Source organism: Carcharodon carcharias, chromosome 9 (genome assembly GCF_017639515.1).
Source record: "Carcharodon carcharias isolate sCarCar2 chromosome 9, sCarCar2.pri, whole genome shotgun sequence".
Classification (NCBI taxonomy): Eukaryota; Metazoa; Chordata; class Chondrichthyes; order Lamniformes; family Lamnidae; genus Carcharodon; species Carcharodon carcharias.
This window is the reverse complement of record NC_054475.1, coordinates 37,700,142-37,721,958: the sequence shown is the minus strand read 5'-3', so window position 1 is coordinate 37,721,958 and position 21,817 is coordinate 37,700,142. Positions and strand designations below refer to the sequence as shown.

The following is a 21,817-nucleotide window of genomic DNA, read 5'->3' as shown; positions in this document are numbered from 1 at the left end:
CTAGCTGTCATGATGGGATTTGAACCACTGTCCCCAGCTCATTAGCCTGGGCATCTGGATTACTAGTCAACTGTGTCACCACATCCCCATTGGTGTTGAGAGAGCAGTACCAAGGGGATCACTATCATAGTAAGTAGATACTGGGCAGTGCAAACCTGAGGAGTGTGGAAGCTGCTTATGAGACTGACTGATGCCAGTGAACCTGAGAATGTATCTATGACAAACCATTAAAAACTATAAAATTACATTCATTTATCAAGACATTTTTTCCAAGTAAAAATATTACATTACAGGAACATGCATCTTTCAATCTAAGCACAAAAGAAGCCTCATGGGAAATCTAAACTTGAATTGAAATAATATTAGGATCTCAATATCTTGGAACATATATCCAAAGTTTGGATTTGGATTTCTTTTTACGTCAGTGAATTGGAGCAGAAGGAAAGCCAAGTGATATCAAAGCTATCACTTGAGTCATCTCTATACTGATGTGAATGAATAAATGTTTGGCAAGATTTGGTGAAGCTGGAATCAAACCTCAAAGTTCCTCCCTCTAGGTTATTATAATTTGACTTTCTCTTCTAAAAATTTGAGCTGGTGAATAAACAGAAATTCCATATAGGTAATCGAAAAAAATTTTACAAGTGATTTAATGATAAAGACCCTTATCCTCTAATTCTTTACTATTACTAGTTTGATAACTGATTCCTTCATGCCAAAAGATGAGCTTGTTTCATGCTTCCTATGAAATTAATTAGATTGTGCGACGCACCCACTTTTTTCCCCCCCTTCTACTTCAGTGCCTTCATTCTTCAACCAACCATTAAAAAGCTCCCTTTAACAGACAAAGTTTTATAACCTAGGCAGTCTGGGTCCTGCTGCAGTTCCCCAGAGATGTGATATTCAAGGAAAAATGGTTCCAAAGTTTATACAATTCCACAACTTTTTTTAACCGCAATTAAGAGCAAACTGCCACGTAGATATTTATTGGCCATTAAGGGCTCGTTAAATGTAAGCTTTGGACAAACATTGAAGAATCTTTTAGATAAGATGCATTGTCCTTTATGACAAGTTAATTAGCTATACTTAATCCTTTCAATGTGGAATCTTAACCATGTGTATGAAGGGTCTGCTCTTTCCAAGTGCTTGTGCTTAATGTAAAATCTATTGAAAACAGCTGCTGAATTTTAGCTGTTTTCTGAGAAGAATCATCCACAAACAGGATCCTTGTGTTGTAAAATTGTGTATAAAACCAAAATGTTAAAAATCCCAAACCTCAACTGAACCCAATCTACAAAAAGAATTTGGAGGCTGCTTTTGTAGTGAATGACAGTTGTTACCAACTGGGAAATTGTCTCTCAGCTTACACAGAAGGAAAAGAAAACTGAGGTGCCCAATCAATCTCCAGCAAACAGTGCGTGAACATCGGCAGGTAAATAACTCCAGGGACAGAAGTAAGGGAACAACACTGAACTCTTTGCTCTATAAGTAAGTGAGAGCGATACAGAATTTTGTCACTCTGCTCACTTTGCTAATTCCCTAGGATGTCAATTATCTTATTTGGCATGATATATTAGCAAAATAAATCAAATATTTTTGTTCATTAATATACTAATTTCATTTTTTTTTTGCAACATCTCTCAACACATAGCTGTGAAGTGGTATTATGTGATCCTAGCTCCCATTTCATTTTAGATGCATAGGTCTTTTACTGCAAATATTTATTCTGTAACTTGCTTAAGAGACTCCTGAAAATCATTGGGCTTATTGAAGTCACAATTTCTTTGTTGATCCTTTACTTAAATTGTAATGAGCAAAGGGGAGAACTTACAGAACAAACTCCAAACCATTTTTGACCATAGGAACTGTGTAACAAGGAAAAGCATTTTAATTAACACTAAATTAATAGGATTTTTTGAATTCATTATATTATTTAAAAATATCTCTGGTGCTTTGGGATTGAGAGCACATTGTTGAAGAGACTTGCTGTACTTGGACTTTAGCCAGCAATCTGCCCTCAGTTCTAAAACAGCACACTGTGCTGTATCTTTTATTAGTGTATTATCTCAGAGTTAAAGAACTCTGAAGTCATGTGGGTGACAATCTGATAGTTACATTTATTCAAACAATGCCAATGCCCATAGAACTAATAAATTAGGAAAAGTGCGAAATTAAATAAACATTGTAGAGTTTTACTGGTTAACAAATTGTCTTGTCCAATTGAAAATTTCCTTGGTAGTTATGTCTGTTCTTTCCTGCCATATTTTATTCATAAAATTGATCCCAGTTGCTCTTGTTGAAAACAAACACATGTGGTAATCAACTACAGTTTCAAGGCTGTTTATTCGCTTCATTGAGTATTCATTTTCCATATAGACTAATTCTGCCAAACAGTCTAAAATACATATGCTCTGCTGAACACAACTACTGGCCATAAGATACTAAAACTACAATGAAGGAAACAATTTTGAAATTGTATTTTGAAAAAAAAAATCACAATTTTACCTTATATTTATGATACACTGTAGTACCGAAGACAGAGCTTGTAGCATACAAGATGGTTGTTGGATTAGTTACTGGATAGTCAAGTCACATTATTGATTTCTGCTACTGTACAAAAGTTCTTTGCAATAGCCTATACTATTTTTCTCAGGAACTGGTGTTAGTCTTGGTTCAGTATCTGAGTCAAAAGGTTGTGGATTCAAATCTTACTCCAGAAACTTGAGCACATAATCCAGCTAACTCTTCAGTACAGCATTGAGGAAGCACTGCACTGTCGAAGGTACCGTCTTTTGGATGAGATGTTAAATGGAGTTTCTGTCAGCCATTGCAGATGACCCATTGGGTCTATTTCAAAGAAGAACAGGGGTGCTCTTCCAGGTGTCCTGGCCAATATTTAGCTCTCAACCAAAGTCATTAAAACAGATTACCTGGCTATTATCTCATATTGCTGTTTGTGGGACCTTGCTGTGCACAGATTGACTGCCATACTTCCTATATTACAACAGTAACATTGGTTGTAAGGTGCTTTTGGACTTCAGTCAATCATGAAAGGCACGATATAAATGCAGGTTCTTTTTGTCTTTCTATTAAGTATCATCAAAGTGAAGTGAGACCAAGATTCCTAAATAAAGAAGTGACATCACAGTATGTTAGTGTACTTACTGTGAAATATTGGAGAGCACGGCTTCACTAAAGGAAAAGAGATAAATGTGTGCATTGCGCAGAATTATATTTAGCAAAGGAGGAATTGAGAAATGTATCCTTTTTTATCTCTGCCACCAGTTCCACACACATTTAAGATATACCTCAGAATACAGTATTCTTATCCTCAAATGGCCTTATTTCTCAATTTGAAAGTAAATTATCTCTAAAAGTTTTATGCTCTAAGTGCTAACCCCACCTCAGTTGGAGCCACTATTTTGCATTGCTGCCTAAGCTAGTGCCTAGTAAGATAAAACAGCTGGGCACTCACCGCAGTATCAATCATAATTCATTCAGTTATGAAAGCGATCTCTCAATCATTGGATTGCACTCATAGAAGTGTGGCTTTTGCACCTATTTTGATATACTTAAAGACTATGCTAGACAAATTATAAATAAAAATATAGATTTTTATTTTGAATCTCACCAACCCCATACTAACAGCTTAAAATACGAGTGTTGTGTTGTAAATATGTTGTTCTATACTTATATTTTGAATTGTTAGTTGGTAGCCTACCAAGGTGAAAGATGCTGGGTAATGTGAAAGGAATCATTGCCTTTGAAGGCCTGTATCCTACATTGTTTTTAAGTAGCTAAAGGGGGCTATAAAAGCTGTATTTTGCTTCAGTGTTTTTTATTGTACCATACCACTCAGAAGGAAGCCATCTGGCCCATCATGCCTGGGCTGATTCTTAAAGAGCTATCCAATTAGTCCCACTCCACTACTCTTTCTATATAGCGCTGCAATTGTTTCCTTTCAGAGTATATATTTAATTTTACTTTGAAAGTTAATATTGAATCTACTTCCACCATTCTTTTAGCCAGTGTAGTCCAGATCATAAGAAGTCACTGCATATAAGCATTTCTCTTCATTTCCACCCCACCCCATCCCCACCCCAGTTCCTTTGCTAAATTTCTTAAACTTTTAGGACAGCCACGTTAGCAAATGAACCAAAGCATGCCCCAGTTGAAATCAACAACAACTCCCTGAAATAGAACAAAATAGAGAACTCAATCATTGCCAGCCCAGTGTTATACTTAAAGAATATTTCTTAACTTCTAAATACACTTAAAAAAATGACACGAAGTATTATTTTCCAAAATGGTTTGCAATTGAAATTGAAACATTTTGTTCAGATAATGAAAAGACCCATTCTGTGTTTCCAGTACTTACATGAAAGAAAATATGAGTTCCATTGTGCAGGAGACCTCTAGAAGAAGATCATTTGTTGTTTTTTTGTAAGCTTTCAAGTGGAAAAGTATAACCAATGTTACACAATATGTCAATTAAAGTTGATCCCAGTCACCAATTTGTCACAAATTTGGTCAATAGTTAATCTTTAGGAACTTCATCAGACTTCGACAGTGTCACATGATTCTGGAATGCAGCAGGAGAACTGTCATTATACACAATGGACAAATCATGTTTATAGCCCATGAAAAACACAGAACTTTGATAGAACTGTAGATCATTATAGGGAAAAAAAACTAGAAAGTAGGATATGAAATTTGTGCTCCTTTAGTGCTCATGTGTGCCTGACTTGGAAAAGTCCAGAAGGACCATGTGAATTTTAGATCAATGAACACACATTAGTAAGGATCTGAGAATACTTGGAAACACTGATGGCTAAATCTAATGGCCATGGTGGTGGCCTCATCACCAGACGGAAAGCTAGAGGTAAACAAGCCACAACCATTTTCAGAAACACCCCGATAGAATTCAGTGGCAATCAGGCAGTTAACTGGCATCTTTAAGGATGGAGGTCCCACCTGCAAGAGCTGCGGGCCAGTTGGTGGCCTTTGCTTGTAATGCAGTAGGTCTGGACCAACCAGGATGGTAGAGTCCCTGGCATCAGGGAGAGCTTGTTGGGTTGGTCCAGGCGAGTCAGGCAGGCCCCTGCGAGAGGAAGTGGGCAGGATTGGTCATGAGGGCGGATGGGAGGCCTTTCAATCAAGGCAGTCCTTCATGTATCCACAGGGTGCCCAATCAGGAGGGCAACCCTCCAACATTGCTCACAGGGAGCCCACCAGCTTTAACTAGGTGGCTTTCCCATATGGCATTACCTTCGCCACCCCCCCCACCCCCACCACCACCCCCACTCCCCACCAACCCCCCAGAATACCAGCAACAGCAAACTGAGGCCCACTAAATGGCCACTTAAGGGCCTCAATTGGCCTCCAGGCAGAAGGGCCATCCTTGATATTCCCTGCCCCTGACTTAATCATGTAAGATGACAGGTACTTCACCCCCACCACCCCCCCCCAACCCCCGACCTTCCTTCCCAATTCTGCACTCTCCCTCCACCCACCCACCACCCACCCACCTCCCCACCTCATATCCCAAGAGTGGAAAATACAACTCACCCCATGCAATTCAGTGTAAGTGCTGAGATGCAATATCTTTGGACATTTTATTTTGCATTTTTTCTGCTTTTACATCAAATAAAAGACAGAGAAATAATTCCAAGTGTTGCAAAGAGTTAAGCCACTGCGAGTTTATCCTCACTGGAGACTTGCCTAATTATTGTTCGTTGTTAGTGACGTGAAGTGGGAATTAAAGTTCTATGGTATTGTGGCCTACAGCAGTGCTGTTAATGAAAGTGACATGTTGGCATACATTGTTGAACAAATATTTCACTGTGTGACATAGAACAGCGAAGACAAATTATTCCTGATAGCCTTGAAATAAACAGTTTTTACAGGCGGGGTGAGAAGCAGATGAGAAAATCATCATAAAGCAGTGACTTTAACAAAATCTCTCGTGTTTTTTGTGATGGGAAGTCAGACAGTCAAATTTAGAGTGTAGTAGGTTTTTCCATATCATTGGGTGAAGTGTGAAATCCTTTTTAACAGGACTTTTATTTTGTAGAAGCACAGAAGATAATATTCTGGCGTCAGTGCAATTTGAGCTATTATCAGAGCTGTTTTTAATTACCATTTTCTGGAAACTCTTTGGAGAAGAAACATATTTAAAGCAAGATGTTGCTATATGAATCTTTTTATAATAACATGTCATCTGAAGAGAATCCTTATGTTATTAAGATAAATGCCCATGATACCAGTCCTGCTCTGCGTTCCTGTTGTTTCAAGTAGAATTTGCAGATAAGCTCCCCTAATGAGCTAGTGGCTAAAGTATTGCCTGATGTGCTAAGCCATACAGAGTCGGAGGTCCCAGCTTTCATTCCCACTCTCTGTACTGAGTTAGCTGGCCTCAGCTGGTGCAGGGGTTGGGGCTGTACAATTAGCCTTACTCAAAGCACTGCATCTAGGTAGCTTAGTAACATCCGATTTGAATCATTTTCCAGCAAATTGAATGGGTGATCCTTTATATTACTCTAATCCTAATTCAGTGCATCTTTCTGGTTAAGTAGTCTGATTGATACATTTGGGAAACAGTCAAAACATTTGTATGTGTTTTACTACTGCAGATATTAATTTAGCCTTTGGTTTGAATTCATAATTTTTTAATATGTTGCACTTACACGAACATTGTAACATTGGAAGATGGAATCTCCATCCATTTCATTCCAGAGTGAGACTGAGCCCTGACTCCTGATTGACATTACTACTTCTTAGCATTGGCACGAATACCACAGTAGTATACATGAAGTTTTAAAATCTGAACATCTGCTGCCTTGGTTTAGTAGAAAGAGTTGACACTTTATCTACATTCCCCATAATGTTAATTACTGAAATCATGTCCATTCTACAGTTTTGTTTCCATGCTGAAAGTAAGCTGATCTCTACCACAGCAACATGTCATTTCACAGTTGTCCTATTTGAACATGAGAATACAAGAGGTACAAGTCCTTTTAGTGCTTTGAATGGAGTGCAGTATGTGAATTTTAAGTTGTTCATTTTAGCACATTGAAAATGTTACTTTGAACATATTAGGATCTCCGTAGAGACAAATAACTTTTAAAAAGAGATATGAATTTCCCAAATAGAGTTGGTGTCCGGACACTGCCCTGCTTTACCCCACTGCTGATCTTGAAAGCCTTCAATGATGCTCCATTGTAACTGATGAAACTGTCCATGTTCTGAACTTTATCTGAACTGTTAAGGTGATCTGTAGTAATTTAAATTAGTTCAGACTCGTACAATTGATTTTTGGTTACAGAAACTCAAGAGATTGCAAAAGAGTAAAAGCCCTTTCTTATTTTTATGGTGATATAACATTGAAGAAGAATTTACTGAGAGCTACATAAAAAGGGCATCTTCAGGAAAATATTGATTCAAGATGCTGTGCTTTTCTGGAGTAGGCATTACACTTTAAGACATTGATTTAAAATTCCCTCACCTCACCAAAAATCAAATGTAATTTTTTTATGGTGGACCTCAAATGAGGGAAGAAGATTTGGGGTTCTTTACTTCACCTGGGTATTCTAAAATGTCTCCAATCGTGAATATTCATCAGTATTTATTAGTTATGTAATAGTATATATGTACTTTACATTTATCAAAATATTATGAAATTTTGTTGTAATCTGTTGCAGCCTGTTCCTAGTATTGCATATCTGGCAATGCACTTTGTGTTTCCATTGCTATCAATTGGCTATTTTCATGGTGGATTGTTTTACCTAGAGTAATTCCACATGGCAATATGTTTTTGTTTCTCTTACAGTCGGCTGTCTGGAAATCACCTTGCACAGATCCCTATGCATGCTTTTGCTGGCCTCTACAATCTGAAAGTCCTGTAAGTATTAATAGTTCAGGTCACACCAAAACATGTATTACTATAAAGAGCACAAATATTCACAATATTTTTTGAAATCTTCAGCCAGATTCAACCTTGAGGGTGTTGAACGGAGGACAGAATTCAGTATCCATTGCAGTAGATCAGAGGACCATGCTAATATTTGCCTTTGTATATTCAAAAATCACGTTAAAGCATCTGAAAATGTTTTATGCATCTGAAAATGTTAGTTCTGAATTACATCTGCTGTTGTTATGTAAGCAAACTGTTTAATGTGAACAGAGTTAATAGTTTTTGGGCGGAACTTTCCGGCCCTGTCATGGCGGATTTGGGGCCAGAAAATATGCTGAGCCATTCAAATGTCCGTTGCCTCCAGCAAGACCAAAAGATCCCACCAGAGGAAGGGGCCAGAAAACTCAGGCCATTATAAATGTTATTAAGCAAAAGAATCAAGAAAAGTGTACTTGCGATGTGAGCTATGAATAAACCTTGTTGCATCAAACCTTTTATTACAGATATTATATTTTAACCAACTTTCACCTTGGTCACAGCTGAAACTCTTTATTGGACTTCTATCTAGTAAAATTAATCCTGTTAGGAGCTAATAATGTTGATCATGAAAAGTTTTTAAAACAATGAAATAGCTACGGACGCTGGGGCCTGTGCACCTAACAGTTGACACTACACTTCTAAGGGACAAGGACAAAATATTTTTACATTGGAGTTCATGCCTTGTAGTAAGACTCATTGAAAATGACATATTCCGATTAACACTTGGATCAGGATGTATAAGGATGTCCTTTGTATTTCAAAAAAAAGCAAGGTTGTGTTCTTTTAGTCAGTTAAACTGCAGATTATAGAAGTATGTGAGGCATACCTTGACTTCACTATTTACAGATCATTTGCGCAATTCAGCAGGTTGAACAATGAATGCTACAGAGCAGTTAAAGTCTCAATACTATAAAGGTGTATACTATAGGCTAGTTTAACTTAATGACGCTGTAGCAGTGACATAAAAATTACGTTCACTAAAGCAAGATTTTGAAATATCTAGCAAAAATTGCACTCTTCTCAACGCCAGGCCAACCTGTGCAGCTCATAGATTTTTTAAAAATTCATTTATGGGATGTGGGTGCCGCTGGCTAGGCCAGCATCGATGGCCTATCCCTAATTGCCTTTGAGAAGGTGGTGGTGAGCTGCCTTCTTGAACCACTGCAATCCCTGTCGTGTAGGGGCACCCACTGTTTGGGAGGGAGTTCCAGGATTTTGACCCAGCAACAGTGAAGAAATGGCGATATATTTCCAAGTCAGGATGGTGAGTGGCTTGGATGGGAAGTTCCAGGTGGTGGTGTTCCAATGGGCTGAATACCACCACCGCAACCACCCCCCCCCCCACCCCCCCCCCCCCCCCCCCCCCCCCCCCCCCCCCCCCCCCCCCCCCCCGCCGCCGCCCCCACCCCCCATCACTCACTATCGGTCCTGCTGTAATCAGTTTACATTTTTGTCCTTTGTCATTGACACTTCTGGTGCCCACGTAGGGGCCTCAACAAATTCCTGTCACCTCTTCAAGAATTCTATTGAGGCCTTAAAAGAAAGTAACATGTGGAATTTCTGGAGTAACCCAGGAATCTATTCAGACATGGCCCATGGAAGATTGAGTACAGGGCGTATCCTCTTTTCCCTCTCTGCAACGTTGGTTGGAATTTGGGGCAGAATTTAAATGCGACAAAACACCAAACTTTGTTGAACAGCTAACCCCTCAAAAGAACCCAAATTCAGTTTCCATTTTCTAAGGCCCTCTAATGTTCTTCCAATATTAGGGATGTGAGAGTCATTAAAAGCTCATGTTCATTAAAAACTATTGAAAATTTGCATCTATTCACTTTATGTTCATTGCAATGAGCAAAATTCCAGGTAATCTGAGAGGCTCCTCATTTTGTTTTGCAACTTTAATTTCTATTCTATGAGTTTCCACTGCCTGAATCAATGTCAGAAAGGCCAGCCTCATGCTTCTGCAGTATGTTAATAGGAAATGCCAGTAATGTCGCTGGAGGTCAGGCCATCAACTAGAAATTAATTCTGCATTTCTTATATTGACTACATCTACAACTGTTTGAAAAGTACCTTTGATGTTATGCAAAATTGATGGGATGTTGGCAGTCTTGAAGCAATGGCTTTTATATTCTTCTGTTAACTTACAAGTTGGGCCTGATTTCAAGCACATTTTGAAACATCAGTCCATTATCAAATCATTGCACAAATCTAGTTCCACTGAAACAACCTTGGATATTTAGAGACAATGTAAGCTCCTTTTGAAGAAGTGTTTTGATGATATGGCTGACCTGAATTTAATTGTGAGTCAGTTTTTGGAAGGTGATTTTCGAGGGTGGGCTAATTTTAACCTTTTCTACCTGATTGGACCTGACAGTACTAGGCCAGCTATCCATTTTACACCCTGCCTGAATTTACTCTCCATTTGAATCATTTCAGTTTAACTCAGTACAAAACTCATGCGGCAAAAAAGAGGCCCAAATAATTTTAACTTTCTGGGTCTTATTGAAATGCTGCTGGCCAACGTTCCACCTCTCTCAGGCAGGAGGTTGAGAGAAGTGGCAGAAACTTGCGTGACCTGGATGTTACCCGCTGTGACCACGGAGCGGGGGGATCAGCTATCGGGCCCAATTGTGGAGGCACGATGGCGGCAGAGCAGGCTGAAGCTGTTCTGAGGAAAAGTAAAAAAGAAATGCAAAGTTATCTTTTTGGCCCTCTTTGTCCATCACACCCCTTCCTCATTGGGTTGGCTTGCTGGGAAGCTCACTGCTGTTTCTGGCTCAAACCACTTGATGAAAATTCAAGTCACAATAGCATCATCAGGACTCAGCATGCACATGTTAAAAAGGTCCAGGCCTGTTTGGAGCAAGCGTCTTCAGTAATTAAAGTAGAAACTTTGTGACAGGTCAGCTTCAAGCTCCTCCTGGGCAAGTAAGTGACTGGGATGATTTTAACTGCCTACCCTCCTGATTTCTGGGGAGGGTAGTTTTACTTGATAGTGCCAACATTGTGAGTTCAGTCCCCAAGCTGGTTGAGCTAATTCTTGGGATCTGCCTCTTCTCCTTGCCCCTTTGTGATATCATGGCAAAGAGCTGTGTGGAGATCCATGATTAGTAATCCTCAGACACTGAGGACACTGCATGGAGAGAGAGAGACCTTGTCTCTGGGCAATTAGTAATCTGCACTATTGTTTTTAACATTAGCTTTTACATTTTTCATTTTATATCTTCAGTATTAATTTGAAAAAAGTATTTTCCAACAGCTTTACATAAAATAGAGCACATACAAGGGTGAGTAGTTTAGAGAAAGGACAGGGAATGTCTCCATATTATAATTTCCAGCTGTATGGTCCTACTAGAAATCATTATAAAACAGTATCTCCTGCTTCTAAGAACATTGCAACACCTTGACATTATCAACTTCATGGCCAGAATCTTCAGGTCAGCAAGCTGGGGTGGAGCCTGCTCACCGACAAGTAGAGTGACGCGCGATGACGTCAGGCATACATCCCGACATCACTACGCGTCATTTAGGTCTTGAGTTTGGCGGGTGCACACCAGAGTCGCCGCAGCTCTGTGCCTCAGGGGGTTTTCTGTGCTCTTTCGGGTGCATGCGCAGGCCCCAACTCAGCCTACTCCCTCTGCCTTCACTGGGAGCGCTCAGCGCTTCCGGGTGCGCATCACTAAGGCCCGCCCACATAAAATGGCTGCAGGTGGCAATCGGCTGAGCGCCCGCTCCCACCACAACCCCACTCCCCCACCATGTGATAGCTTATTTTGAATTAGAGTGGACGAAGCTGGAGAAATTCAAAATGCAGCTCTTAGCACTCCAATCTGTTTCTGCACTGGGTCTGTGAAGATTAGGAATTTAGGAAAAGGAATAGGCCATGTAACCCTCCGAGCCTGTTCTGCCATTCGATGAGATCTGTGGCCCAGCTCAATATAGCTATCTTTACCCCAGAATTACCTGCCCGCTGGCTGTTTTAGGATCTCGACTTGGCTGCATATTTTTCAAAAGGATAATTCAAGGCACTTTAAGTGAGCATGGTCTTAGCAATTGCAGTCATTATGAAAAATACCAATTGCTCCATTTCAGAGGACTTCCTTTAAGGATAATTAACTGCTTCACAACAACCTGTTCCCTCAATTGCTAACATTCATTCATGTGAATCCAAAATTCTTCAAAGATTAAGCTTGGTAGAAAGTGCACCCATTAAGCTCAGGAGTGAAGAATACCCTCTTGGATAAGATATAGGAGGGTGACTGGCACCTCTGAAATTGTAGCCCATCACAGGAAGGAGAAACAATTTGACTGGCAAAAAATAGCAACTTCTAAGCAGCTACTTTTTCCGCTGGACCCTTGTCTGCAGCAATTTGCATAAGGAGTTTGTCTTTTTTTCACTCCAGTACATGTTTTAATGGTAAACAGAGTTAAGATAGGCAAAGAAAACAAACTACTGTACTGTTAAGAAGGCAATAAAAATGCAAAGAAACAAAAGGAAAAGGAAAAGATGAAAGAATGATTCGAAGAAAATAGCTTTCAGATCCTGAAATCTAGAAGCTTTCAGATCTTTGATCAAGAGACCTTTAAAACGGATAGAGAATAAAAGACTTTTTTAACCTGCTTTCTGTGCAAGAACAGATTCGGTTACTGTACATTAGCTAATAGCACAGAGCGACTTTTCAAACTTAAGCCACAACTGATAAAGACGTATTCACTTCAGAAAAACAATTACAGAAACATTTAAGTAGGAGAGCCAAAGATAGGTCCAGCAAACTTAAATCTCTCTTTTTCTATCCCAGAGGGAGTGTGCCCAGGATAAATGCAGCTTTCCCATAACTCACTTCTGTTGTTAGCTAAGTAAACCTTCACTCATTTCCATAGTACTTAGTCATAAGGCAATCCTTTTGGTTCTTTTGATCAGCAGATGTTCCCAGAGGAGACAGAAAAACAGCTGTATAATGAGTATATTTTAAATTTTAAAAAAATTCTCCCAGCTCTTGAGAGAAAGGGTGTTTAATACACTTTAAATCATTAGGTACCAAAGAACTGTACATGTGGTCTTGCAGAATATTCCATCTGTCATGATTGTAATTTCAGAAATAAAACTTAATTTATGATAGAATAAATCCAAGCTCTAAAATCTAGACTGGCAAGTTACCTATATTTTTTAATCCTTTTTCCAAAGTAATGTGGCACATCTCTGATGGTTTCATTGTATCTGGCAACAATCAAGATACATTCTCCACTTCTTTAAACATTTGTTGTTAATATAAAAACTAAAGAGTGTTTCAGTTTGATTCATTACTATTGACTCGGTACAATAAGTTAGCTCTCCAGAACTTTTTTTCGGAAATTCTGTATTGACGCAGCGAATATTTATCATTTTAATCACTACTTCGAGTAGTTCAGGCAATTTGGCATAAGATTGCTTTTTACAGATTTAAGGAAAAGGATATTTTCAGTCTATATTGGAATCTTCAGCGCATTACTTATAATACCTTTTGATGAATTTCTAAACTTCCATCATATCCTGCTTTCTGTTTTGTGAGAGACAAACTGTTAGATCCTTTACTGAGAACTTTTGAAATGTTTTCTTTTATAAGTATTTGTGGCTCCATTGTCCAACTTGTTACTTTGTATGACAACAGCAACAACATGCATTTAAAAAGCACCTTTAACATAGTATAACATTTGAACATACTTCACAGTAAGGTATCAAAGGACATATGACATTGAACCACAAATGGAGATTTATGGACAGATGATCAACAACTTGATTAGGTAGAGATTTTAAGGAGCCTCTTAAAGGAGGAAAGAAAGTTTGAGAATCAGAGAGATTTAGGAAGAGAATTTCAGAGATCAGGGCTCAACAATTGATGCCATGGCCACCAATGGCGGAGCAATTAAAATTGGCGATATGCAAGAGGCAACACAGATAGCCTCAGAGGGTTGTATGGCTGGAAAAACTACAGAGATACAGAGAGGGTGAGGCCACAGAGGGTTTTGACAACAAGGATGAACATTTTTTAAGTTTTGAAGCAGAACTTATAGGGCAGAATTTTACATCCTGCGGGGCGGGCAGGTGTGCCCCCGAGCCATCGGGTATAAAATAACGCGTGATGACATCAGTATCGTCGCACAAAAATTGGCAGCATGCCCGTCGCCAATTAAGAAGCCTATTAAGGCCATTAATCAATTAATTAACCACTATTTTCCACTGCCCATCCAACGTTACAGTTTGGGGGTGGGGTGGGGGGTGGTGGTGGCGGGCAAATTGGCCAGGCGGCCTTTGGATTTTTGAGGAAACTTCATCCAAGGGCGGGTTGAGGTTTCCAATAATATTTTTTTAAAATAATAATGTTGGGGCAGAATTTTTATCATCCACATTTTTAGGTGAGTGACCCTTATGGGTGGAAATTTCTTCCAGGATTTTAAAATCTTTAGTTAAGGGTTTAAAATTCTTCAGCTCCCTGAGACGGCTCTCTGTCTTCAGGGAGCTTTCATTGCGTGCTCTAGTGCGCTCGTGCTGACTTCAGCACTCACTTCCTCCTGCCCCCACCTCGGCAGTGCTGAGCCTTTCAGCGTACGTTTCACGTGCCTTTAATTGACCAGCCAGCATGAAACCGCAGTCGGCGGTCGATCGCGTGCAGCGAGCTGTTTCCCGGGGCCCGCCCATCAACGACCCGACAAACCTACCCATAGAGTGAGAGGGTAAGGAAGACTGCAATTGTTAATGTATTTTAAATATCCAACAAGTTGTTAGTCATATGTGGATGTTATTTAACCACATGCAGTTTGCTAAATAATCGTTCAGCAAAGAAAGAATAGTCTAAATGTTTAGAAATAGATAGCAAAAGTACGCTGAACATCTAAATCTGATTCTTGCAAGTTATCACCCACCTCGCCTTTTAAAACTCCAGGAATTTTGCTTTTCTCAAATGTTTGGAAAGTAACCTCCTGTTGGACTGTTGCTTTTGTGTTTAATAGAGTTGAAGTAAACCCAATAGCTCTGGTATATTCAGGCGCTCTGTGTGTAAGTAACTTAAACCCTACCAACGGGACTTCAAAACCAAACACGATAGTGTCAGGAAACCTGAGTTAAATTACTGTGGCCTCCTTTGCCAGGCAGGAAATCAACTTATTAGAGCTATTTTCTGTTGAAAGCAAGATCTGGGTTAAAATCAATGTTGCGGAATACCAGTAATCCATAGCAGTAATGGTGGTGAGTATTTACTAGATTTAACAACACCCTGCACTCGTGTAACACCTTTATTTAGTCAAATCACCCGAAGGCGCTTCAGGAATTCAGAAAAAAAAGAATGCTGGGCCAAAGAAGGAGGTATTGAGGTGATATAAAGGAGGACCTGAAAGGAGGACAGGGAGCTTGAAAAGTGAAGGAATTTAGAACATAAGAAATATTAGTAAGCCACATAGCCCATCAAGCCTGCTCCACTATAAAATAAGTTCATTGCTGAACATTTACATCAACTGCAATTTCCTGTGCCTTCTCCACATCCCTTGATTCCCTTAGTTTCCAATGATTCCCTTAGTGCCTCACAGAGTCACAGAACTGTTGCAGCAGAAGGAGGCCATTCAGCCCACCGTGTCTGCACCGGTTCTCGGACTGAGCATTTCACCTAGTGCCATTCTCCTGCCTTCTCCCTGTAACTCTGCATATTGTTTCTTTTCAAATAATCATCCAATCCCCTCTTGAATGACTGCATTGAATCTGCTTCCACTACACTGCCAGGCAGTGCATTCCAGAACCTAACCACTCACTGTGTAAAAAAGTTTTTTCTCATATCGCTTTTGCTTCTTTTATCAATTACCTTAAATCTGTCCCCTCTGGTTCTTAATCCTTCTGCCAATGGGAATAGTTTCTCCCTATCTAAACACAGAATTGCAACAAATTCAGTGAATTCAGAGGAAATAATTCAGAAAGCTGTTAATTGGGAGGAGGGCGAGCCCCAAATTTTAATATTGCACGGGCAGAGAAAAAAGCAGTTAATTAATTGATTAATGGGCTTAATAAGCCTCTTAATTGCTGATGGGCATGCTGCAAATTTTTGAGTGCACCCGCAGACTGAAATATCATGTGAGTGCACGACGATACTGACGTCATCACGCGTTATATTACACCCGATTTTATACACCTGCCCGCCCACAGGATGTAAAATTCTGCCCTATAAGTTCAGCTTCAAAACTTAAAAAATGTTCATCCTTGTTGTCAAAACCCTCTGTGGCCTCACCCCTCTGTATCTCTGTAACCTTTCCAGCCATACAACCATGCAACTAAGACGAAGATTGAAGTCACTGAGAATCAAGAGCTTCTCGGCACAAAAGCTGAGGAAGGAAAGGAGAGAGAATTATTGAACGAGAAACAAGGCCAATTAATGGTCAACCAGTGTGAAAGGCGCGCTAAGAAGTTCAGCGCTGCCGGGTTGGGGGTGGGAGGAGGCCGAACGCTGAAGTCAGTGCAGTTGCAGGGGAGTGCACAATGAAAGCTCCCTGAAGGCAGGGAGCTGCCTCAAGGAGCTGAAGTACTTTAAACCAATGGATAAAGTTTTTAAAGTTCTGGAAAAAAATGTCCACACAGCGGATTCACTCACCTTAATATGTAGATTTGCCGATGGATGAGGTTTCCTCAAAAAGCCTGGCTGATTCGCCTACCCACCAACTGTAACGTTGGACGGGCAGTAAAAAATACAAGTAAATTAATTGTTTAATGGCCTTAACAGGCCTCTTAATTGTCGGCAGGTATGCTGCTGACTCTTGCATGCGCCCGCCGACTGAAATATCATGTGAGTGTGCGATGATGTTGGGACGCTTGCCCGATGTCATCACGCGCTATTTCACACTTGGGCACACGCCGAGCAGAAAATCCCAACCATTGGATAGGGCTAGGTGCAATGAACAATGGTGATTTTAAAGATAAGGCAAGGGGATGGGATAGATGTGGTGTTTGAGGAAGAGTGTGCCTGAAAAATAAGGCGAGAGACGAAGGGGTGATTTGTCGATATGTACTTCAGATTGCTACAATAGCTTGACTGGTGCAGGTGATAGAAAGATGGGGAAATATATACGAGGGGAAAAGCGTTACCAACCCATAAACTAGTTAATGCAATGATTTAAATGCAATCATCGACAATAAAATGTGGATAGCAAGTGTCTTGTTTGTGAATGAACAAACATTCTGAGGGAAATACGGAGATGAGCAGAGATTCTTGATCTGCTGGCAGAGTCCAAAGAGGCTTTGGTGGGGTGAGCTGGATTGGAAGCAAATTGGGAATGTTAGCCCCAGCTGGTGTGAGAGGAAGAACAACTGGAAAATAGAACAGTTGTGTTGCTGCTCATAAAGGAGCAGTGACACAGGGCTGAATGGGCTCTCTGTAGAATAGAGAGAGGAATATAGAGAGGAAGAGGTTGTAGATGTATTCAAGCTTGGGATGGTGACAGGAGAGTAGGAAGGCAGAGGAGTAGTGATGGGTTGGAATTGGTGGGGGCGTGGAGCAAAGTACCCCAGAGAAGAGGAAGAAAAATTGCTTAACGATGTGACCAGAGGGTCATGGCATAGGAGGAAAGTGTCAAAGAGGGGCTAAGAGAGAGTAAACAAAGGCTGTATAAGGAATGGGTCACATCCAGAATGACAACCAAAAGACGAATAGACTTAGAAGGAATTCAGTTTACAAGGGCATGGCATCATGAGAGAAATGTCCTAGTCACAAACAGAGAACAGGAAGGATGATCTGAAAGATTACAAAGTTAAAGCCTGAGGTCCTGTGGTGAAATGAGATTGACTTGTTGACATTCATAATGTTAAGATCCAATTCAGTTCATGATAGATTAATTCTAGAAAACTACATCAAATGGTCGCTTGAAGGTAATGTTCAAAGCACTCTTTCCACGCCACACAGGCACCAGGTTTATGTATAGTTTCAACGTATTTCCTGTTTAGTCCATGTTGACAAAACTCGTGTTTAAATAATAAAAGTAATGTATATCCTACGTTGGGCATTGAGCTTCTTTCTGCTTCTTTGATATGCAGTAACTCTATAATTATTTGTCGAGTTCAAAGGAAATGATGTCTTAATACGTTCTAACCTTTGAAAGCAGCTAATTCGTTGTAATTATGTAATCTCTGCAAAATCTGAGATGGCTGAACGAAGATTAGCCCTAAGGGAAATAAACATATCCCAGTAATTTCTATGGGTGTTCTCTCAATCTCCTAACGCAACTTCGGCAGAAGCTAGTCAGAATCCCCAGAGGAAGCGATGGAATGAAAATCAGACCATTTGTATAATGGGTGGGCAATCCTCTCGGCCAGATTACGACTCATGCTGTGAAGCTGCAAGATTTACCCATTTGTTTTAAAATAGCTTGTTATTGTCTAGTTTTCTTTCTGTATATCTTCCCTCCAGAATACAGTGCAGGATATTGCTCAATCAGTGGTGGTTGTCCTCATTTTAAGTAGCTTTATTTTGTGTATGAGCTTATACAGTGTTTATTGACAGACCTTTTGACTTTGCGGACAATCACTGTTGAGTCAAGTCTTGTTTTGTATTATTTTTATTAACCAGGAGCAGGAACCTGACCCAACTTTGTTCTTCTTTCCACTTAACCTGGAGGCCAAGTTTAGTATTTCTCTACCACTTCCTTGGCTAAGGCCAGCTAACTTGGTGCAGACTTAAATTTTAAGCCTTTCTGATCTGTATGGCTCCATATCACTCCACATGGTAAACCAACTAAGCCAAAGGATAAACCACTCTGAAGGCTTTCCTCAGGAGCTTTATATCGACTTCAAGTCCTTGGAGAAGCTCGTCCAAGATCGCTGCACCTGGCGCAACCAAATAGAAACTGGGATGGCCTCCTTTGAAAGCAAGCACATATCAGAGGTAGAGAGAAAATGTAAAGAGAGGAAATCCCAAACAAGCAACTCATCCAAAAAGCAGTTGTCTGCGGTATCCAGTCCTATATGCAGCGGAACCATCCGGGTGCAAGTCAGCCTTAGCAGTCACTTGCTTACGTTGGAAGCCTACCAAACATCCCAGATGATGGACATGGTCGTCCTCACCTCAAAACAGAGAAAGAGGGAAAACCACTTTTCTAGATCTTATAATAGCTCAGATTTTGCAGTTGTAATGACAACAAAACGGTCAGCATTTATCATCATTGCCTTGTGAAACAGCCAGCAACTTCTGGGGCTGAATTTTAAAAGCAGGTTGAGGTTGGGAGCCGAGGTACAATTGACTATCGGCTCAGTGTCACAATCCTGACTTCAAAGCATTTTTGGAGAGGCTAGGCTGGGGTTGGGATGGCCATGCACCTGTAAACAGACAATTAGTCAATTATATGGCCTTGTTTCCAGTTGACTGGGATATTCAGGCAGATAGTGGGTTTACATCAGGAAAGGGGGTAGGGTTTGTGGTGCACTACATTACACCCCTCCCCCCCCAGCTCAGTAATAGCTGCTGTGGTTGCCTCTCTAACAGCTAAGCAGCTGTGGCATTTCTAAATATTAAAAATGCTGAGCTTTGCTTCTGAGGGCTCCTCCATGTTGCAGCACCCTCTCTCTCTCCATCATTAGTTGGTAGTTCCCACCTCAGCTGGTGGGAATACAGATGTGTTATTGTCAGAGGGCCTCCCTTTGCGCCACCCCCCCCCCACCCCCCCCGCCACCGGCCTTGGGAGTTAGGAGCCTTAACTGGACAGCAAGCCTGCTCTCTGCTATTAATTGACCTGACCCTTTAAAAATCTGGATCTGTGTATCTGGACCACGCTGCACAGGGTCACAAGATTAGGAGCAGGAGTAGGCCATTTGGGCCCTCAAGCTGGCTCCACTATTCGATCAGATTGTGACTGACCTGCTTGTGACCTCAACTCCACTTTCCTCTTTGCCCCCAAATAACCCTTTTCTTTTTGCAGATCCCAGAACTGGCTCCAAGTTCAGATTCCCAAAACCAGATTAAAAATCCAGCCCCTGATGTCTGCAGTTAGACTCAGACCCAGAAGTTGCTATCATTTCTGTTCCACAGTATGTGCTGCTGAAGACCTTGCAGACAGCAATCTTTAGTCCTAACTGTATGACAAGAACTTTCCATTTTTACACTGAAATATCGCTGTTCAACACCAGGAAAAAAGTAGCACTTTGTTCATGAGGTGTTACTGGTTGTTTTTTTAAGTTTTTCACAGTGTACTAGATCATAACAATGCTGAACAATTGTTCTGGATTTAGAAAAGGAACTCTACGTTTGTGGGATGTCGGATTTATCTATTATGATCAAAATTCCATCGTTTTTTTATTATAATGAATTAAGTTTGTTTATGATAGTTCCGTTTCTAATGTGCATGACCTTTAAAAAAGGATGGACAACCAATGCATTTTACTTCCTAGTTTGCTGTGTGTGAGAATCCTTAAATGCAATTGGCTGTTGACACTGCATCATGGCATCACTGTTGCTGGATGCTGGAAATCCCATTATTCTGGTGTCAGATTCAAATTAACCTCCGGAAAGGTGAAATCTGTGCCACAGAGATGGACAGGGCTTTGTGAGCATCTTTGTTCGAGATCAGCAACAAATGCCATTGGTCACCAAACCTTGCCCAATGTTTTATTCTAATGTCCTATAAGCTTCAAATTGAGTGTAACTGTATTTACTGAAGAAATTGGGCATTGCACAATATTAATTTCAATGCCAAAGTAAATAGATCAAAAGATTTTGCAAGCGATGTTAGCAACCATCTAGAGCAGCCATTCCATCTATTACATATCTAAATGAGAGATCTAACAATTGTTTGCAGGCAGACTGGACCTGTTCTGTTGAGGATTCCTCAGTGGCTGTTATAGCCTAAGCTGTGGCCACCACCAAAAGGTTAATATAAAAAACAATCATTTTTAAAACAACACTCCTGAGGAGGACCAGGAGTGCTTTTCTTCTGGGACTTACCTTCCAGCCAATGCTGGCAAAACAAGAAGCCCGAAATTCATCTTTTCAGTATGAGTGAGCTGCCAGGTACTAATATGCTAATAATGTATGGAGATGAAAGACTCAATTTTGGGCTAGTCTCTCAACCTCCCAGTTAGCCAATTTTGGTATTTTGGCTTGATATTTCAGTTGAAAAAGTAGTTTGAGTGAAACCTGGCATAAGGAACATTTTGTCTTGTTTTGTATATCAAAGTAATGAAATTGTCTCTCCTTTCAATAGAATGCTACAAAATAATCAATTGAAGGATCTCCCAGGTGAAGCATTATGGGATCTTCCGAACCTCCAATCACTGTAAGTTATCAAGAATTGCAACTAATAATTACAGGTTAGAAATGCTGTGTTTTGAAGCCTCTGTTTTAGAGGCGTCACTGTACCCTGTCAAATCTCAGCCCTTTGAAAATGACACATTCATTTTGGCTCAAAACTGTGACCTATTTTGACGGGTGTCACTGTTGAACTTAAATACACTTCCATGTATTTTTTAAATTTATTTGTTCAAAAGATATGGGTGCCACTGGCTAGGTCAGCATTTATTATATTATATTATTATAACTGCCCTTGAGAAGGTGGTGGTGGGCTGCCTTCTTGAACCACTGCAGTCCCTTTGGTACAGATAAACCCAAGGTGCTGTTAGGAAGGGAGTTCCAGGATTTTGATCCAGTGACAGTGAGGGAATGGTAATATAGTTCCAAGTCAGGGTGGTGTGTGATTTGGAGGTGAGCTTGCAGGTGGTGATATTCCCATGCATCTGCTGTCATTGTCCTTCTAGTTGGTAGAGGTCATGGTTTGGAAGGTGCTATCGAAGGAGCCTTGGTGAGTTGCTGCAGTGCATCTTGTTGGTGGTGCACACTGCTGCTACTGTGCATCGGTGGTGGAGGG

At 40.4% G+C, this 21,817-nt stretch overlaps 1 protein-coding gene across 2 annotated transcripts in view; it reads left to right on the top strand.

The window, feature by feature from the left end:
• The window catches only part of LOC121281732 (leucine-rich repeat-containing G-protein coupled receptor 6), a 265,429-nt gene that overhangs the window by 131,847 nt on the left and 111,765 nt on the right, over window positions 1-21,817 (top strand). Inside the window, exons 1-3 of one of the 2 annotated variants that reach the window (XM_041194644.1) lie at window positions 1,384-1,488; window positions 7,829-7,900; window positions 21,158-21,229. In XM_041194644.1, the coding sequence (XP_041050578.1) occupies window positions 7,863-7,900; window positions 21,158-21,229 (110 nt within the window). In that variant the 5' untranslated portion in view covers window positions 1,384-1,488; window positions 7,829-7,862. Of the gene's footprint in view, window positions 1-1,383; window positions 1,489-7,828; window positions 7,901-21,157; window positions 21,230-21,817 lie in introns of those variants that run through there. The other variant, XM_041194643.1, reaches the window with a different exon arrangement.